The 21,325-nt window shown below is 47.1% G+C and overlaps 1 protein-coding gene across 1 annotated transcript in view; it reads right to left on the reverse strand.

Annotated features, from left to right (window-relative positions):
* The window catches only part of SLC4A8 (solute carrier family 4 member 8), a 369,348-nt gene that overhangs the window by 138,644 nt on the left and 209,379 nt on the right, over positions 1-21,325 (reverse strand). Inside the window, exon 2 of the mRNA XM_063952268.1 lies at positions 19,165-19,246. Within this exon, the coding sequence (XP_063808338.1) occupies positions 19,165-19,246 (82 nt within the window). The remainder of the gene's footprint in view (positions 1-19,164; positions 19,247-21,325) is intronic.

Raw genomic sequence — 21,325 nt, forward strand, 5'->3', positions numbered from 1 at the left:
CATCTCTTGAAGTTCCGGGTACCAAGTTCTTCTTGGCCAATCCGGAACCACTAGTATCGTTCTTACGCCTCTTTGCCGTATAATTCTCAATACTTTTGGTATGAGAGGCAGAGGAGGAAACACATATACCGACTGGTACACCCAAGGCGTTACCAGCGCGTCCACAGCTATTGCCTGCGGATCTCTTGACCTGGCGCAATACCTGTCCAGTTTTTTGTTGAGGCGAGACGCCATCATGTCCACCATTGGTCTTTCCCAACGGGTTACCAGCATGTGGAAAACTTCTGGATGAAGTCCCCACTCTCCCGGGTGAAGGTCGTGTCTGCTGAGGAAGTCTGCTTCCCAGTTGTCCACTCCCGGGATGAACACTGCTGACAGTGCTATCACATGATTTTCCGCCCAGCGAAGAATCCTTGCAGCTTCTGCCATTGCACTCCTGCTTCTTGTGCCGCCCTGTCTGTTCACATGGGCGACTGCCGTGATGTTGTCCGACTGGATCAACACCGGCTTTCCCTGAAGCAGAGGTTCTGCCTGGCTTAGAGCATTGTAGATTGCTCTTAGTTCCAGAATGTTTATGTGAAGAGACGTTTCCAGGCTCGTCCACACTCCCTGGAAGTTTCTTCCTTGTGTGACTGCTCCCCAGCCTCTCAGGCTGGCGTCCGTGGTCACCAGGATCCAATCCTGTATGCCGAATCTGCGGCCCTCCAATAGATGAGCACTCTGTAACCCCCACAGAAGAGATACCCTTGTCCTTGGAGACAGGGTTATCCGCTGGTGCATCTGAAGATGCGACCCTGACCATTTGTCCAACAGATCCCTCTGGAAAATTCTTGCGTGGAATCTGCCGAATGGAATTGCTTCGTAAGAAGCCACCATTTTTCCCAGGACTCTTGTGCATTGATGTACAGACACCTTTCCTGGTTTTAGGAGGTTCCTGACAAGCTCGGATAACTCCTTGGCTTTTTCCTCCGGGAGAAAAACCTTTTTCTGAACCGTGTCCAGAATCATCCCTAGGAACAACAGACGTGTTGTCGGAATTAACTGGGATTTTGGAATATTCAGAATCCACCCGTGCTGTTTTAGCACTTCTTGAGACAGTGCTAATCCCATCTCTAGCTGTTCTCTGGACCTTGCCCTTATTAGGAGATCGTCCAAGTATGGGATAATTAATACGCCTTTTCTTCGAAGAAGAATCATCATCTCGGCCATTACCTTGGTAAAGACCCGAGGTGCCGTGGACAATCCGAACGGCAGCGTCTGAAACTGATAGTGACAGTTCTGTACGACGAACCTGAGGTACCCCTGGTGTGAGGGGTAAATTGGAACGTGGAGATACGCATCCTTGATGTCCAAGGATACCATAAAGTCCCCTTCTTCCAGGTTCGCTATCACTGCTCTGAGTGACTCCATCTTGAACTTGAACTTCTTTATGTACAGGTTCAAGGACTTCAGATTTAGAATAGGTCTTACCGAGCCATCCGGCTTCGGTACCACAAATAGAGTGGAATAATACCCCTTTCCTTGTTGTAAAAGAGGTACCTTGACTATCACCTGCTGAGAGTACAGCTTGTGAATGGCTTCCAAGACCGTCACCCTGTCGGAGGGGGACGTTGGTAAAGCAGACTTCAGGAAACGGCGAGGTGGATTCGTCTCTAGTTCTAACCTGTACCCCTGAGATATTATCTGCAGGATCCAGGGATCTACCTGCGAGTGAGCCCACTGCGCGCTGAAATTCTTGAGACGACCCCCCACCGCCCCCGAGTCCGCTTGAGAAGCCCCAGCGTCATGCTGAGGCTTTTGTAGAAGCGGGGGAGGGCTTCTGTTCCTGGGAAGGAGCTGCCTGTTGCTGTCTCTTCCCCCTTCCTCTGCCACGTGGCAGATATGAATATCCCTTTGCTCTCTTGTTTTTAAAGGAACGAAAGGGCTGCGGTTGAAAAGTCGGTGTCTTTTTCTGTTGGGGAGTGACTTGAGGTAAAAAGGTGGATTTCCCGGCTGTAGCCGTGGCCACCAAATCCGATAGACCGACTCCAAATAACTCCTCCCCTTTATACGGCAAAACTTCCATATGCCGTTTTGAGTCCGCATCGCCTGACCACTGTCGCGTCCATAAACTTCTTCTGGCCGAAATGGACATAGCACTTACCCGTGATGCCAGTGTGCAGATATCCCTCTGTGCATCACGCATATAAAGAAATGCATCCTTTATTTGCTCTAAAGACAGTAAAACATTGTCCCTATCCAGGGTATCAATATTTTCAATCAGGGACTTGCTGGATCTTTAAGTGCGGCCGTCTCAGGAGAGGGTAACGCCACTTGTTTTGATAAGCGTGTGAGCGCCTTGTCCACCCTAGGAGGTGTTTCCCAGCGCGCCCTAACCTCTGGCGGGAAAGGGTATAAAGCCAATAACTTCTTTGAAATTAGCATTTTTTTATCGGGGGCAACCCACGCTTCATCACACACCTCATTTAATTCTTCTGATTCAGGAAAAACTATAGGTAGTTTTTTCACACCCCACATAATACCCTGTTTAGTGGTACCTGTAGTATCAGCTATATGTAACGCCTCCTTCATTGCCAAAATCATATAACGTGTGGCCCTACTGGAAAATACGGTTGATTCGTCACCGTCACCACTAGAATCAGTGCCTGTGTCTGGGTCTGTGTCGACCGACTGAGGCAAAGGGCGTTTTACAGCCCCTGACGGTGTTTGAGGCGCCTGGACAGGCACTAATTGATTGTCCGGCCGTCTCATGTCGTCAAACGACTGCTTTAGCGTGTTGACACTATCCCGTAATTCCATAAATAAAGGCATCCATTCTGGTGTCGACCCCCTAGGAGGTGACATCCCCATATTTGGCAATTGCTCCGCCTCCACACCAATATCGTCCTCATACATGTCGACACACACGTACCGACACACAGCAGACACACAGGGAATGCTCTTAACGAAGACAGGACCCCACTAGCCCTTTGGGGAGACAGAGGGAGAGTTTGCCAGCACACACCAAAAGCGCTATATATGAAAGGGATAGCCTTATAATAAGTGCTCCCTGTATAGCTGCTTTAATAATATATTTTTGCCACAATTTTGCCCCCCCCTCTCTTTTTTACCCTGTTTCTGTAGTGCAGTGCAGGGGAGAGCCTGGGAGCCGTCCTGACCAGCGGAGCTGTGTAAGGAAAATGGCGCTGTGTGCTGAGGAGATAGGCCCCGCCCCTTTTTCGGCGGGCTCGTCTCCCGCTCTTTAGTGGATTCTGGCAGGGGTTAAATATCTCCATATAGCCCCCGGAGGCTATATGTGAGGTATTTTTAGCCAAATTAGGTTTTCATTTGCCTCCCAGGGCGCCCCCCTCCCAGCGCCCTGCACCCTCAGTGACTGCCGTGTGAAGTGTGCTGAGAGGAAAATGGCGCACAGCTGCAGTGCTGTGCGCTACCTTTAGAAGACTGAGGAGTCTTCTGCCGCCGATTCTGGACCTCTTCTCGTTTCAGCATCTGCAAGGGGGCCGGCGGCGAGGCTCCGGTGACCATCCAGGCTGTACCTGTGATCGTCCCTCTGGAGCTAATGTCCAGTAGCCAAGAAGCCAATCCATCCTGCACGCAGGTGAGTTCACTTCTTCTCCCCTAAGTCCCTCGTTGCAGTGATCCTGTTGCCAGCAGGACTCACTGTAAAATAAAAAACCTAAGCTAAACTTTTCTAAGCAGCTCTTTAGGAGAGCCACCTAGATTGCACCCTTCTCGGCCGGGCACAAAAATCTAACTGAGGCTTGGAGGAGGGTCATAGGGGGAGGAGCCAGTGCACACCACCTGATCGTAAAGCTTTACTTTTGTGCCCTGTCTCCTGCGGAGCCGCTATTCCCCATGGTCCTTTCAGGAACCCCAGCATCCACTAGGACGATAGAGAAAGTAGATTAATGTTAGTGTGGGCACATAGCACTGTGGGGGCATATCTGGCACTGTGGGGGCATGTCTGGCACTGTGGGCACATGGCACTGTTGGGGCATATGTGTATCTGAAACTGTGGGGGCATATGCGGCACTGTGGGGGCATATCTGGCACTGTGGGCACATGCCGTTGTGGGGACATATGTGTATCTGGTACTGTGGGGGCATATGTGGCTCTGGCACTGTGTGGGCATATGTGTTTGAGGTTTTTACCTGTGGGGGCCAATGTGTGATTTCGTGCGAGACAGTCATTACACTCTGTGCAGCACGCCCCCTTTTTTGTCATGACACACCCCTTTTTCGGACGCGGGCCTGCCGTGCGTGCAATTATCCCACCTAGGTAGATCACAAAAGCTTTTCAGCTTTCGAAGTAGATCACCGACTCCAAAAGTCTGGCCACCCCTGATCTATAGTGTTAGTGTAATACCCTGCTATGCAAGATACTACTTTATATCTGACACTGTGCAGTGCACTACAGCGCATTTCTGTCATTTCACAGGCAGATAACTCCCAACAGTCTCTGCAGCTGCTCAAGAGGTCAGGAGGTGGTCACATGACCAATGTCAGGTGTGACAGTTGGTGAAGGTTAGGCGGACATCTTAGGGAGAGCACGGTGGCTGGACTGGCGTGAGGAGGTGCTGCGCAGGTTACCTGTAAAAGCCACTGTCCCCGTGACCGGAGTTAGAGAAATGGCAACCAGAGAGCAGCGAGAGCCTCCCGCAGCATATCTACAGCTTCCAGTGATCGCAGCTGACATGGGAGTGTGGTGATGTAGCTCCCATCCTCTATAGGGGCAGACTGGAGGCAGTTCCCAGCCTGAGAAAGGGGACGGTGCTTCAGTGAACACAGTGAACAGGAGCTGGTGAGCAAACACTGAGTACATTGCACCTTTCAGATCCAGGAACTCTTACTAAGAATATTCTGTCAGCAGTTTACCCTCTCCTTGCTGCAGCTGTTGTTAAATCATTTAGCATTACAGACTTACAGTTTAGAGACTGTGAAAAGAGGACAGCATACGTGCCTATACTTATTTATACATGCCACGATCATACACTCAGTATCAGCTGACACGCTTCTAGAGAGTCCAAGGAAAGTCATTTCATCTGTAACAGTTATATTTTAGCAGCCAACACAGTGGTATGGACAGGTAGCTGCAGGCCAAAGTAGCCGAGACACATTGAGCAGCTTAGATACTTAGTCATACAGGTGCATTCAGCAGCTCACCCTTGAAAGCAGAGAGGTGAGCCGGGGTCAAGTCTGGACCAAGTGATCCAGTTAACATAGCTAGGTTCATCACAGTGTTGCAGAGATTATGGACAATCTCCGCTAAGGAACAGTTCTTTAGATCCACCGTAATAAACTACAGCTGGCTGGTAACACATTGGGCTCTGAGACTAACCAGGGTGTAATTAGAAAGATTTAGCAGTCTCCACAGTTACTGCAGCTGCATGTAAGGTAACATTGTTGCAATTTCTCACAGACAGAACCCCAACACCAAGCCCTCTGGCTACACAGAATAAGCTGCCTTTCTTCTTGTGTGATTTCTATGTTATTACTTTTAGCATACCCAGATTCAGTGATTAATCTCAGGAGATTGACTATCTAGAGAAAGTGCACTATAACTACGAAATATCTATATATACTTATATGAACATTACTGAGGTTACAAAGGGGCCCCAATTAAAAGTTAATTGTTATTGTGAATGCTATTCTAAATTTATGTTTTCTCTTAGTAGGATTGTTATTCTCTAAATATTGTGCATTGTAATACTTTTTTTATGTAAGCAACATATGTTGAGTATAATACGAATACTGTTTCGCTCTTGACTACTCGAAGTTTCACAGTAAAAGAAGAAGTTACACTGAAGTGTTATAGTTGAATAAAATTCCAGTCTCTAGATATTGTCATTAATGTCTTTACATTAGTTAATTATTAAAATCATAATGTGTATATATTGTGTCAGAGACAGCATGATTCCACATGAGGTTACTGTGGAATGGCAGGCTTTTGCAGGATTGGAACAGAGGCAACAGGTCTGATGGAAGTCAGTCCGGGTTTTAGCAGAGTATGTGGAAAGCCACAGCTGGGCTAATCACTGCCCCTTGTTTGCAGTCTTTAAAAAATGTGTTGTGTTCAGTAGGTCATGGCTCCTGATGCCAGCAAGTAGCCAATCAAAAGATGGGAGTCTGGGTTTAAACCATGCTGACAGACTGCAGAGTGCCGCCTTCATTCGATACCTACATATGAACCAGCACAAGTTCTAGGAGGGCACCTCAGCAAGCAAATGACGTCTCCCAGTGAGTGCCGGGATATCTAATACTTGCACACGCACACACACACACATATACACACACACACACACACACACACACACACACACACACACATACTGTACATACACACAGCGTGAAGCCCGGCACTCTCCGCACACACAGGGATACTTGGTCCGTTGCCTTCCGTATTGAGAGTTTGGCAGCTCCCCTATGATAAGAAATCGTAAACGGTGGCACTCAGAACAAAAGGACACTGCACTGCAAGTTGTTGCCAATAATATATATATATATATATATATATATATATATATATATATATAGTTGCAGAAATGAACCATCACTCGTCGCTGAAGAAGGTAGTGAACGGTGCCTTCAGTAAGATAATTGTAGCAGACGTGGAGACTGCGGCACTCGTGATGAATTTTGAAAAAAGTGCTGTTTATTAAATCAAGCACATGATAATGAAATGCATTTTCATTATCATGGGCTTGATTTAATAAACAGCACTTTTTTCAAAATTCATCACGAGTGCCGCAGTCTCCACATCTGCTATATATATATATATAAAATGTTCAGGGAGTGTGGTTCTAGTACCGCTCAGCTAGACTCACGTGCTTGCATGGTCCAATTTTATGCAGGTATGTCCTGCATTTGCCCCTGTATGGCATAATTGTGAGTCTTTCTACAGCAAGCCGTTCTCTAAAATTGATCATCTTTGCAAGACGGACATTTGTTACGAGGTCACCAATCAGCTAAGATAACTTAGAAAAACCTATTAGCAAGCAGAAATAAACTATTTTATAATTATTACTTTAAAAACGGATGTTGTTATTTAACATAATTAAAATAAGATTTTACTTACCGATAAATCTATTTCTCGTAGTCCGTAGTGGATGCTGGGGACTCCGTCAGGACCATGGGGATCAGCGGCTCCGCAGGAGACAGGGCACAAAACTAAAGCTTTAGGATCAGGTGGTGTGTACTGGCTCCTCCCCCTATGACCCTCCTCCAAGCCTCAGTTAGGATACTGTGCCCGGACGAGCGTACACAATAAGGAAGGATATTGAATCCCGGGTAAGACTCATACCAGCCACACCAATCACACCGTATAACTTGTGATCTAAACCCAGTTAACAGTATGACAAACGTAGGAGCCTCTGAACAGACGGCTCACAACAATAACAACCCGATTTTTTTGTAACAATAACTATGTACAAGTATTGCAGACAATCCGCACTTGGGATGGGCGCCCAGCATCCACTACGGACTACGAGAAATAGATTTATCGGTAAGTAAAATCTTATTTTCTCTGACGTCCTAAGTGGATGCTGGGGACTCCGTCAGGACCATGGGGATTATACCAAAGCTCCCAAACGGGCGGGAGAGTGCGGATGACTCTGCAGCACCGAGTGAGAGAACTCCAGGTCCTCCTCAGCCAGGGTGTGCCCCTGACCAAGTAGCAGCTCGGAAAAGTTGTAAAGCCGAGACCCCTCGGGCAGTCGCCCAAGATGAGCCCACCTTCCTTGTGGAATGGGCATTTATATATTTTGGCTGTGGCAGTCCTGCCACAGAATGTGCAAGCTGAATTGTACTACACATTCAACTAGCAATCGTCTGCTTAGAAGCAAGAGCACCCAGTTTTTTGGGTGCATACAGGATAACAGCAAGTCAGTTTTCCTGACTCCAGCCGTCCTGGAAATCTATATTTTCAGGGCCCTGACAACATCTAGCAACTTGGAGTCCTCCAAGTCTCTAGTAGCCGCAGGTACCACAATAAGCTGGTTCAGATGAAACGCTGACACCACCTTAGGGAGAAACTGGGGACGAGTCCGCAGCTCTGCCCTGTCCGAATGGACAATCAGATATGGGCTTTTGTGAGACAAAGCCGCCAATTCTGACACTCGCCTGGCCGAGGCCAGGGCCAACATCATGGTCACTTTCCATGTGAGATATTTCAAATCTACAGATTTGAGCGGTTTAAACCAACGTGATTTGAGGAATCCCAGGACTACGTTGAGATCCCACAGTGCCACTGGAGGCACAAAAGGGGGTTGTATATGCAGTACTCCCTTGTCAAATTTCTGGACTTCAGGAACTGAAGCCAATTCTTTCTGGAAGAAAATCGACAGGGCCGAAATTTGAACCTTAATGGACCCCAATTTGAGGCCCATAGACACTCCTGTTTGCAGGAAATGCAGGAATCGACAGAGTTGAAATTTCTTCGTGGGGCCTTCCTGGCCTCACACCACGCAACATATTTTCGCCACATGTGGTGATAATGTTGTGCGGTCACCTCCTTCCTGGCTTTGACCAGGGTAGGAATGACCTCTTCCGGAATGCCTTTTTTCCCTTAGGATCCGGCGTTCAACCGCCATGCCGTCAAACGCACCCGCGGTAAGTCTTGGAACAGACATGGTACTTGCTGAAGCAAGTCCCTTCTTATCGGCAGAGGCCCTGAGTCCACTGTGAGCATCTCATGAAGTTCCGGGTACCAAGTCCTTCTTGGCCCATCCGGAGCCACGAGTATAGTTCTTACTCCTCTACGTCTTATAATTCTCAGTACCTTTGGTATGAGAAGCAGAGGAGGGAACACATACACCGACTGGTACACCCATGGTGTTACCAGAACGTCCACAGCTATTTCCTGAGGGTCTCTTGACCTGGCGCAATACCTGTCCAGTTTTTTGTTCAGGCGGGATGCCATCATGTCCACCTTTGGTCTTTCCCAACGGTGCACAATCATGTGGAAACAACTTCTCGATGAAGTCCCCACTCTCCCGGGTGGAGGTCGTGCTGAGGAAGTCTGCTTCCCAGTTGTCCACTCCCGGAATGAAAACTGCTGACAGTGCTATCACATGATTTTCCGCCCAGCGAAGAACCCTTGCAGTTTCTGCCATTGTCCTCCTGCTTCTTGTGCCGCCCTGTCTGTTTACGTGGGCGACTGCCGTGATGTTGTCCCACTGGATCAATACCGGCTGACCTTGAAGCAGAGGTCTTGCTAAGCTTAGAGCATTGTAAATTGCTCTTAGCTCCAGTATATTTATGCGGAGAGAAGTCCCCAGACTTGATCACACTCCCTGGAAATTTTTTCCCTGTGTGACTGCTCCCCAGCCTTTCAAGCTGGAATCCGTGGTCACCAGGACCCAGTCCTGAATGCATAACTGTGGCACTTTAGTAGATGAGCACTCTGCAGCCACCACAGAAGAGACACCCTTGTCCTTGGAGACAGGGTTATCTGCTGATGCATCTGAAGATGCGATCCGGACCATTTGTCCAGCAGATCCCACTGAAAAGTTCTTGCGTGAAATCTGCCGAATGGAATCGCTTCGTAAGAAGCCACCATTTTTCCCAGGACCCTTGTGCAATGATGCACTGACACTTTTCCTGGTTTTTGGAGGTTCCTGACTAGCTCGGATAACTCCCTGGCTTTCTCCTCCGGGAGAAACACCTTTTTCTGGACTGTGTCCAGAATCATCCCTAGGGACAGCAGACGTGTCGTCGGAGACAGCTGCGATTTTGGAATATTTAGAATCCACCCGTGCTGTCGTAGAACTACTTGAGATAGTGCTACTCAGACCTCCAACTGTTCTCTGGACCTTGCCCTTCTCAGGAGATCGTCCAAGTAAGGGATAATTAAGACGCCTTTTCTTTGAAGAAGAATCATCATTTCGGCCATTACCTTGGTAAAGACCCGGGGTGCCGTGGACAATCCAAACGGCAGCGTCTGAAACTGATAGTGACAGTTTTGTACCACGAACCTGAGGTACCCTTTGTGAGAAGGGCAAATTTGGACATGGAGGTAAGCATCCTTGATGTCCAGGGACACCATATAGTCCCCTTCTTCCTGGTTCGCTATCACTGCTCTGAGTGACTCCATTTAGAATAGGTCTCACCGAGCCGTCTGGCTTCAGTACCACAATATAGTGTGGAATAATACCCCTTTACTTGTTGTAGGAGGGGTACTTTGATTATCACCTGCTGGGAATACAGCTTGTGAATTGTTTCCAATACTGCCTCCCTGTCGGAGGTAGACGTTGGTAAAGCAAACTTCAGGAACCTGCGAGGGGGAGACGTCTCGAATTTCCAATCTGTACCCCTGGGATACTACTTGTAGGATCCAGGGGTCCACTTGCGAGTGAGCCCACTGCGTGCTGAAACTCTTGAGACGACCCCCCACCGCACCTGTTTGTACGGCCCCAGCGTCATGCTGAGGACTTGGCAGAAGCGGTGGAAGGCTTCTGTTCCTGGGAATGGGCTGCCTGCTGCAGTCTTCTTCCATTACCTCTATCCCTGGGCAGATATTATGGGGACGAAAGGACTGAGGCTGAAAAGACTATGTCTTTTTCTGCTGAGATGTGACTTGGGGTAAAAAAGGTGGATTTTCTAGCTGTTGCCGTGGCCACCAGGTCCGATGGACCGACCCCAAATAACTCCTCCCCTTTATACGGCAATACTTCCATGTGCCGTTTGGAATCTGCATCACCTGACCACTGTCGTGTCCATAAACATTGTCTGGCAGATATGGACATCGCACTTACTCTTGATGCCAGAGTTTCGCATATATAGAAATGCATCTTTTAAATGCTCTATAGTCAATAAAATACTGTCCCTGTCAAGGGTATCAATATTTCCAGTCAGGGAATCCGACCAAGCCACCCCAGCGCTGCCCATCCAGGCTGAGGCGATCGCTGGTCGCAGTATAACACCAGTATGTGTGTATATACTTTTTAGGATATTTTCCAACCTCCTATCAGTTGGCTCCTTGAGGGCGTCCGTATCTGGAGACGGTAACGCCACTTGTTTTTATAAGCGTGTGAGCGCCTTATCCACCCTAAGGTGTGTTTCCCAATGCGCCATAACTTCTGGCGGGAAAGGGTATACCGCCAATAATTTTCTATCGGGGGAAACCCACGCATCATCACACATTTAATTTAATTTATCTGATTCAGGAAAAACCACATGTAGTTTTTTCACACTCCACATAATACCCTTTTTTGTGGTACTTGTAGTATCAGAAATATGTAACATCTCCTTCATTGCCCTTAACAAGTAACGTGTGGCCCTAAAGGAAAATACGTTTGTTTCTTCACCGTCGACACTGGAGTCAGTGTCCGTGTCTGTGTCGACCGACTGAGGTAAAAGGACGTTTTAACGCCCCTGACGGTGTTTTAGACGCCTGGACAGGTACTAATTGGTTTGCCGGCCGTCTCATGTCGTCAACCGACCTTGCAGCGTGTTGACATTATCACGTAATTCCTTAAATAAGCCATCCATTCCGGTGTCGACTCCCTAGAGAGTGACATCACCATTACCGGCAATTGCTCCGCCTCCTCACCAACATCGTCCTCATACATGTCGACACACAAGTACCGACACACAGCACACACACAGGGAATGCTCTGATAGAGGACAGGACCCCACTAGCCCTTTGGGGAGACAGAGGGAGAGTTTGCCAGCACACACCAAAAACGCTATATTATACAGGGACAACCTTTATATAAGTGTTTTTCCCTTATAGCATTTTAATATATATATACATATCGCCAAATAAGTGCCCCTCCTCTCTGTTTTAACCCTGTTTCTGTAGTGCAGTGCAGGGGAGAGCCTGGGAGCCTTCCCACCAGCCTTTCTGTGAGGGAAAATGGCGCTGTGTGCTGAGGAGAATAGGCCCCGCCCCCTTTTCGGCGGGCTTCTTCTCCCGTTTTTCTGAGACCTGGCAGGGGTTAAATACATCCATATAGCCTCCAGGGGCTATATGTGATGTATTTTTAGCCAGAATAAGGTATTATACATTGCTGCCCAGGGCGCCCCCAGCAACGCCCTGCACCCTCCGTGACCGTTGGTGTGAAGTGTGTGACAACAATGGCGCACAGCTGCAGTGCTGTGCGCTACCTTCATGAAGACTGAAAAGCCTTCTGCCGCCGGTTTCTGGACCTTCAATCTTCAGCATCTGCAAGGGGGGTCGGCGGCGCGGCTCCGGGACGAACCCCAGGGTGAGACCTGTGTTCCGACTCCCTCTGGAGCTAATGGTGTCCAGTAGCCTAAGAAGCCAATCCATCCTGCACGCAGGTGAGTTGAACTTCTCTCCCCTAAGTCCCTCGATGCAGTGAGCCTGTTGCCAGCAGGACTCACTGAAAATAAGAAACCTAAAAACTTTTCCTAAGCAGCTCCTTAAGAGAGCCACCTAGATTGCACCCTGCTCGGACGGGCACAAAAACCTAACTGGGGCTTGGAGGAGGGTCATAGGGGGAGGAGCCAGTACACACCACCTGATCCTAAAGCTTTAGTTTTGTGCCCTGTCTCCTGCGGAGCCGCTGATCCCCATGGTCCTGACGGAGTCCCCAGCATCCACTTAGGACGTCAGAGAAATGTATGTAAGTGGCTCTTAAACGCTATTTAACTAGACTGTTAAATATGAGCCTGATTCTGAGTTGAGAATAAAGTAAGAAAGAGCAAGTAATACCTCGTTCACACTGCCATGAAAAATCCGGGTTATTGCACGTGAACGCGCAGTAATCCGGGTTTATGTGCAGTGTGAACGGGGGTCCTGACAAATTCCCGGGTCGTCTGACCCGGTATTTCAACTCGGGAATAAAAGAAGGGTTATTCCCGGGTCAATAACGGGTCAGGCGTAAGTGTGAACGGTGTTAAGTGTTCCCGGGTCGATGCGATCCGGGACCCTTCAACACTATTGGAGCAGGCGGTGCTTGTAGATCATCTGATCTCCAAGCGCCGCCCCCACATGTGACCCGGTGACGTCATCGACACGGCAATATGCCGTGTCGGGGCCGCCAGTCTGAACGGGGTCTCAAGCGGGTTGCACCTGGGAAGCTCTCGTGCACGAGTCCCGGGTGCAACCCGCCAAATGTCAGTGTGAACACGGTATAACTGTGTACTTAGGCAATACCATGTTGCAATGCAAGGAGTGCACGTGCACCTGCGGGCCGCAGTGTCCCGTGCTGGGCAGTGGGGAGGCTCCTGTCACTCGCTGCTCTGCATGCGCACAGTGTCTATTCATGGGATGACAGGGGGAATGGGGGCATGCCAGCACCTCACAGAGCACTGGACATGCCCCCACAGTGACAAAACGGGAGGCGTGGCTTGCGATAGCAGCGTTCCCACGAGGCCACGTCCGCTTTCTTCCTAGGCTACACCCATTTTTCAGGAGTCCCTATTCCATCATTTTCAATGTTGGGAGGTATGCATACTTTTTTGTGCATGCAGGGTAAATACTGGCTGCTTTTACATGTAGCCCACAAATGTTGGACATCTTCATTATTACATAGTAATTCTGATTGCAGTTTGGACACACTCACTGACCCCACCCAAATTTAAATCTCTCTGCACATTATACATCTGCCCCACCTGTAGTGCAACATGGTTTTACCAAAGTGCACAGTTACTTGCTCATTCTTACTTTATTCTAGGGATGATCATCTGTGTAGTTACCACCAATGGCGATATGACAAGTGGTTGACAACTATGCAATGGATGACCAACCGACTGTCATCCCTGTTCTTTGACTGACTGAGGGGTGGGGCTTCGCTGGTGTCGGGGCTATGCTCCTTGTGCCGTCACGCTGTAAAAATATAAATAAATTGGTTATGCTGTGCCATCAATGGAAGGAAACCATCTGGGTCTCCCCCATCGATGGCAAAAGCCTTGACTTGGGCCATAAACCATCAATGATTCTGAATAATCGATGGTTGATGGCCATTAATATTTTATTCCTAACTCAGAATCAGGCCCTATAACCAGATAAAGTGTCATGTCTATGGCAGCTGCTTTTGTACTGAATGCAAAGTTGTTGTTTTTTTTGTTTTGTTTTTATAAAATAAGAAGAAAAAAAAAGAACGAAAAGCAGTAATGGAAGCAGACAGAGGGCATCTTCTGTTTTGCTAACCATTTGCTTATCTATTACTGTCCATTTCCACATTTCCAGCATTAGTAAAACACAATGTGGAAGGGGAAGCAGCGTAGAGGATGGCTGGAGAGCACAGAGCTGTCAGTGATGGAACATCTCAATCTGTGCAATAACTGAAAGTGGATTTTGTTTTCTCAAGGTTAATTGTTTTTTAAGTTGCTTATTAATTTGGAATCAGCATGCGTAAATGTTTACTAGCAACTCAACATTAGGTAATGACTGTAAATCCAGAGCAGGATGGGGTTTTTTTCGGCTAAGGGATTTAGCCAAAACGGGCAGCCGAATGATGAAGCTGTAAAATGAGGTTTATAAAAAGTAGGTTATGCATTTGTTGAGGAAACAGAATTACACAATAATTACATATCTTATGTTACAATTACATATACCATTGATAGATGTGGTAGAAGAATCTAATAAGATGAGCATTAATGTCAGAGTAAGAAGTTCATAATTCGCAATGTAGGCCAATAAATGTAAATATATTGACCTAATATATTGGACCCTTCATTAACTGGGTCGCTAGGTATTGTGGAGGGTTCATTTTCTCCTTTTTCTTCTATCACCTTCCAATGTCTGTCAACCGTCCAGCACCCCGTAAGTTTTATCTCTGTCCTACTTGTTCATCATTTCTACCCTCATCCTTCTCCTTCTCTCTCATCTGTGTTCCCCATCACCCAGTCTCTCTCCCTTACCCATCAATCTTTGCTATAAGGACCCGTCTGGCTGGTCAGGTATCCTCCCAATATACTGTGACTACCGCCCCAGTAGCAGCTCAGCGAAGGAGAAAAGCAATGGAGTATGTACCAGGTTCAAACTCCGGGGTCTGGTCTTGGAAATCTGCTCCAACCACAAGCCCACATCTGCAAAGGACAGACCCAGCTACACACTTAGGGGGAGAGGCTCTTTCACTCAGGCCAAGGCTACCAGAGTGCTCGTTATTGCTGCCACACTCCTCTGAGCAGTGTACATTGGAGGTGCTGGATGGGCATTTGGTGCCACTTCTTGTGGTTCTGATGTCAGATGGTGGTGGGTGGCTTAGGTTACCTAGAGAGCCTACCCATCGTATAATGGTTACTTTCATCAGGATAACACACTGTGTCAAAAAATACATGTCATCTCAAAGCTGGTTCTGTGAACATGATAATGGGTTCAGTGTACTCCAATAGTCTCTCCACGGTCACCAGAGCACCTTTTGGATGTGGTGAAGAGGGAGATTTGCAGCATGAATCCACAGCAACTGTGTAATGCTGTCAAGAATCTCTAAGGCATACCTCCCAACTACCAAGATTGGGCAGTGGGACAGTGCCCGATCAGCTTGACTGTCCTACTGTGTCAGGGCAGTGCAGTGGTGAATGGATGCTGTGCGCATGGCATCCATACACTAGGGAGAGGGACTGTGGCAGCCCAACAGTTCTGGAATCACTGCACTAGGCTTGCCCCCAGCGTAATGGGGGAGTGGCATGATGCACAGCCATACCTCTGTATTGCTATGCCACACCCCTTGTTCTTTTTTCTATGCAGTTTTCAGTGCCTGCACAATGTTCCGAGTACCTAGAAACCCCTCCTATGACCAATACATCAAAGTAGGTAACCGATATTTAGGGGGGCCAGGTGGCGGTGGAGAGACGGAGGAGCTGTGTCAGTGTGCAGCTAATTCCCCATCCTATTCAAAAAGACTGTTAAGCTATCAGCTGGCTGGGGCTAGGGGGAGCTGCAGCGGTAGCGCACAGCTCATCCCAGGATACTGCAGTTACTATGGGGCTGGAGAGCTGGCCTTGTGACACACTGTCTTCCTCCTGAGTTTCGAACGTCCCCCTCTCATTGTTGGCGCCTGGATCCTGTTGCTGGCTGCTACAGTACTGTGCGTGGTTCTCCAGGCTCTATATATATATATATATATTTATATACGTACATACACACATACTGTATACGTATATCTTTCTAGATATATATCTCATGGACACTTCGTCACTCAGAAATGAAGACTCACAGGCGCCTGCAGGCTACTTCAATATTTTACTTATAACAACATGCATCAGGAATACTCTGACAAAGGTTATTATGAAGCAAAACGTTGGAGTAGCCTGCGGGCGCATGTGAGTCTTAATTTCAGAGTGACGAAGAGTCCGTAACTGCCACCATTTTTATACAGCATATTACATTACTGTTGGAAGACACCGTGGCAGGTTACAGAGTGCATACTACCTCAGTCGCCGCCGCCTCCTTATGCTTGGCTCCACCTCCTCTTTGGAAACCGCCCTTCACAAATCCTGCGTTTGCCCCCACTATACTAGATTGATAGCGCTAATGTGACTTTCCTAGCAGTGATCTGAGACCTCCGACTAGTGAATATTAAAAAAAAAAAAAAACTAAACAAAACCATGCTGCAGCAACAGAGCTCCAAATAACACACAGAATGCCAGGGCTGATATTGCCAAATCCAGAAAGGCAAACATTCAGTAGTGTTGGTTGGTACAGTGCAAATGAAATAACTAATGTGAGATAGATGTAAGACTGAAAATCACTTTGATAATGGTATAACCTTTTATTAGACAATACAGAACATGATAATACTGTAAACTTAAAAGGAATAATACCACAGAGAAACAGAAATTATATTTAATATGCTGCTCTAAATAGTGCAATAAATGTGACTAACAATCTCTCAGCGATAGATTGGCTGCTGAAAGCATTGTGGTGAAGTGAATGATTCCACGTTCATTTTCCTGCTGTAGTTCATCAGAGTAGGGCTTTAAATAGAGAGCTGGTGAATAATGATCTGTCAGTAGTGCTGGAATAGAAGTATATCACAATAAAATCTATAGTTATCCAAATATATCATTTCTAATACCACAGCCGGTCCTCGGCATAGGCAGCACAGGCAAATGTTAGGAGCATCTGAGCAGGCTGGACATCTAAATTCTAATTAGCAATTTCAGGCTATAGCTTTATTGCAGCTACTGTAGCTTTATTGCACTAGCGGTGGAAGTTGTTTCTTTATCACTGCAGCACAGTGTACGTGATGTCATGATGTCACGGAGCACCACTAAGACAGGCAGGGCAGCAGCAGCAGCTGGCAGCTAAAAGACACCGACAGGCAGCTAGAATACATGGAGAAGATAAGTGTGCTGGCTGGAGAGACACTTCTGTGGGCTGGAGTCTGCAGGGATCCATTCATGTGGGTGGATTGGGCCTTCGGGACAGCGGGAAAGGTCACCACTGGGCCGGTCCCATGCCCCCCTCTGTTTGGCCGGCTGGCAGCTGCCACGCTTCCAGGATTATCTGTCCACTGTGGAACGCAAACCGGAAGCGTGCGGTTCACTGCATCTGTGTGCGTGCGGTGTCCCCTTCCTCACTGTGCCTCCAGTGCATTCCTGTGTCTCTGTGGATAGGGCCATGGGGCTGCTGGAGGATGCGGTGTGTGCTGCGGTGAATAGGAGTGGGAGGGGCAGGAGACAGGCTTCTCCATCAAACTCACTCCGTCCTTGTCCCCTTGCGTGTACCTGGGGACATAAATCCCACTCCCTTTCCCAGTCCCCACTCCTTTTCAGGCTGCTCTAAAAATTTCCCGAGCTGGTTTTCAATCCCAATCTGCCCCTGTATATATTAGTGTGCACTATTTTCACAATGTTCTGGGGCTGGAGAGACACGTGTGTGGGCTGGTGCTGGAGTCTGCAGGGATTCATTCATACTGCATGAGATATTATATAAGTATGACTTCGGTGCACAAAAAAGCTCCACTATGGGGGGGTTGGAGCACCAGACAAAATCTTGCCTAGGGCACCAAAATGGTCAGGGCCGGCTCTGCTTGTAACCTCGTAGTTTTCAAATTTTCTTGCAGTTAACAAATCCAAAAATACATAATAGTCCATTGTCAGGTGTAAAGCAATACTGTACATTTCAATAACATGTCTTTATAAATAAATGAAACAAGGTGTAAAGGCAAAGGAATGCCCCAATAAATATGCTCCGACTCCCTTTTATCTAATTTATCCGGTCCAACAAATTCAAGATCAATGTCTGCACTTCAGTGAAGGACTGGGTGTTATCATGTGTGTAATCCACACCTAGTAAGAAATGGCCTTGATCCTTCCAACTCCTCCCCTCACTTCTGCACCTTGTGTGGTGGATTTGCTCACGTGGGTCATAATATAAATTTACCGTAGCTTGTGAGCTTCTGCTTAAGGAGCAGTGATAAGGGGGCTTATTAAGCCACACAGGGGCAAAGAGAGAAGGGAGGCGTGTACAAACTCTCCAGGCATGTTTGGTGGTCAGGCCTGCCAGGCAGGTGCACCCAAGATGTTGTGACCTGGCACCATTCGCATACCCTCCAACATTTTACACATGAAAACCAGTACAAATTATGAAAGGGGGCATGGCCACGGTAACAGGGATGTGACCACGCCCCCTTTCCTATACTTTCAATGTTAATTTGGAGAGTCAAAAATCGGTACAAAGCCCTTTTTGGCAGGTACAGACCTTTAAAAAAAAGGTACTGTATCTGCAAAAAAGGTACAGTTGGAGGGTAAGCATTCGTGGCAGTGCAGGATAAAGGGGGCTCCTGGATTTAAAATAATAGCCGAACCCTTAGTACCAGGACTTGGAAGTTCTTCTGGTGGCTCTGTTCATCTTCCCTAAAAACAGGCCTCCATTCCACACTCACCATGGTACCCAGGCACATTTATTAACTTGGTAGTTTGGAGACATCCTAATGCTACTGTAGTGTTCTGCAGTGATGTGAATAGCCAAACATAGCAGCAAAAAACTAAATCTCCCCCTAAAGAAGCTAATTTAGATGTGGACATACATGTTCTCAAAGATACACGTAAAACAAACAGTATTTAGGTGTATGTGTCGAGCCGGATGCATTTCTAGATGTTTTAGATTTTTCCTGTTTCAGTGCTGAGAGGTATGAAAGACAAACCTAACTGGAAATCTGCCTTACACAGAAGGGGTACAATATGTAGATTATTTTTTAATGTATTGACTGATGATAATGTGTCAGCAGTTATATTTTTGCAGTCTTACCTTCAAGCTCTTCTTTCTCATAATGAATATTAAGGACTGAACTAGTTCCACCTTGGTCTACAACAGCCTCTTCATCAGATCTCTGTAAGAAAACAGAATAGTGTGTCAGTGTTCATATTGTGCTACAGTTTTTTATGGTTTATTTATGGTTAGTAATAGTATTATTATTATTATTATTATTAACAGTTTCTTATGTAGCGCAGCATATTCCGTTGCGCTTTACAATTAGAACAACAGTAATAGAACAAAACTGGGCAAAAACAGACAGACAGAGGTAGGAAGGCCCTGCTCGCAAGCTTACAATCTACAGGGAAAAGAATCCACTACTTGCAAGGATGAGCGTTACCTACTCTCCCAGGAGCCGGTTGAACAAGCTCAAATTTGTGTTTCCCAGAAATTCCAGTAGAGTAGGCAACTACTGTATGTCAGTACCTTGATCTTATATCATGATATTACTGACTACTAATGCATACTGATATTAGCAGATTCTCTGGTATAATACTGTAATTTGGTTCAATTTATTCAGACATGGGAAAGTAAAACAGTTGTTATATTTAATGGTACACAAATTGCAGGATTGCTTTACCTGGAGCATGTCTATAAATATTACCCTCTAATAAATGTCTGTACAGTACTTCATAAGAGTCAAACAAAAAAGGAATATGACCCAAGCGCTGTCTATAAATACACAACTATAAATGGAAGATCTTTATAATGTCCATTCCTTATGTGTATATGAGAAAAAATGGACGTAGAATGTTTCACAAGGCTCTCTTAATTCTTCATAACACGGATCACCATATATCACTCAGGGTTTCGATAATACACCGACCTTAAAGCCAAACCTTATGTGCATCAAAAAGTTTCTTTGCCACAATAGTTTTTCATCCACATATACCGACACACCAAACAGTGATGACACCAACACTGACCTTGGAACAGTTCCCTATGTGTACATCAGGGTTTCTTTATACACTGGTCCCAATTTCGCAGGGGGTCAGCAAAAGTCCATATGACACACTGCGTATATCCTCCAATAATATGAATGAACCGTAAGTGCAAGCAGTAAAAAAATAGCAGTTGTATCGGTCTTATGACCACAAAAAGATGGACTATAACAAACAATTATGTACAAAACAAAAAGTGGGGTATAGTTGTTATAAAACACCCCTAGCTGGAGACGATATCAACAGGCTGGCCGAAAACTCCAAATACAAGGTAGCAAACAACTCCCAAATCCGGATCTAGGGGAGATATTACAAACAAAGACTTAGGAGTATATTCAATAAGATTCGGATCCATTCCGACATGCATTTGTCGGAATGGATCAGACAACCCCTATTCAATGGACGGCCGAATCTGACTGTCGGATTTGAGCCAAATCTGACAGTCGGATTTGGCCGTTCCCTGTCAGTGGGGGAGGTGGAGGGGGGAGCTGGCAGTGTCCGGAAATGTTTACTGCGGGGACGGTGGGGGGGGTGCGCTGTCAGCGGCTAAGGCAGGAGATCTCTGCGGCGAAGGGGGGGGGGGGAGCTTGCAGCGGCCAGATGTCTGCTGCGGGGAGGGAGGGGTGAGCTGTCAGCAGCTGCTGAGGGAGATCTCTGCGGGGGGGTGCGAGGGGGGGGCGCTGTCAGCGGTGGGGGGGGGGGATGTCTGGGGTGGGGGGACACTGCCGGGAGTGAGGAGGCTGGCCGGGGGGACGCCCTGCTCAGACAGACTGTCGGAAAGGAGGCCAAAACCTGTCGGGTTTGGCCCAATTTCCGAAAGAAGCACGCTGATCGGCGGCTATTCCGCCGATCCACGTGTTTTCCGACAAGTCTGAAATTCCCGACTTGTCGGAAAAAAACTGCCCCTATTGAATAGGTCGGAACCCCTTCTGACAGAAATCTGTCGGAAGCTGCAATCTTTCCGACAAGACGGCAGCTTCCGACAGCTATTGAATACGGCCCTTAATCTATAGTTCTTACGTATCCCGGCCAACCGTCGATAAGGTCCTCTAGCAGTCTCTACACCAGGCACTGACGCGTTTCGGATATATAATCCTTTTTCAATGTTTTGTACATAATTGTTTGTTATAGTCCATCTTTTTGTAGTCCTAAGACCAATAAAACTGCTATTTTTTTTTACTGTGGATGAAAAACTATTGTGGCAAATAAACCTT

The sequence above is a fragment of the Pseudophryne corroboree genome, chromosome 2, assembly GCF_028390025.1.
Source record: "Pseudophryne corroboree isolate aPseCor3 chromosome 2, aPseCor3.hap2, whole genome shotgun sequence".
NCBI lineage: Eukaryota > Metazoa > Chordata > Amphibia > Anura > Myobatrachidae > Pseudophryne > Pseudophryne corroboree.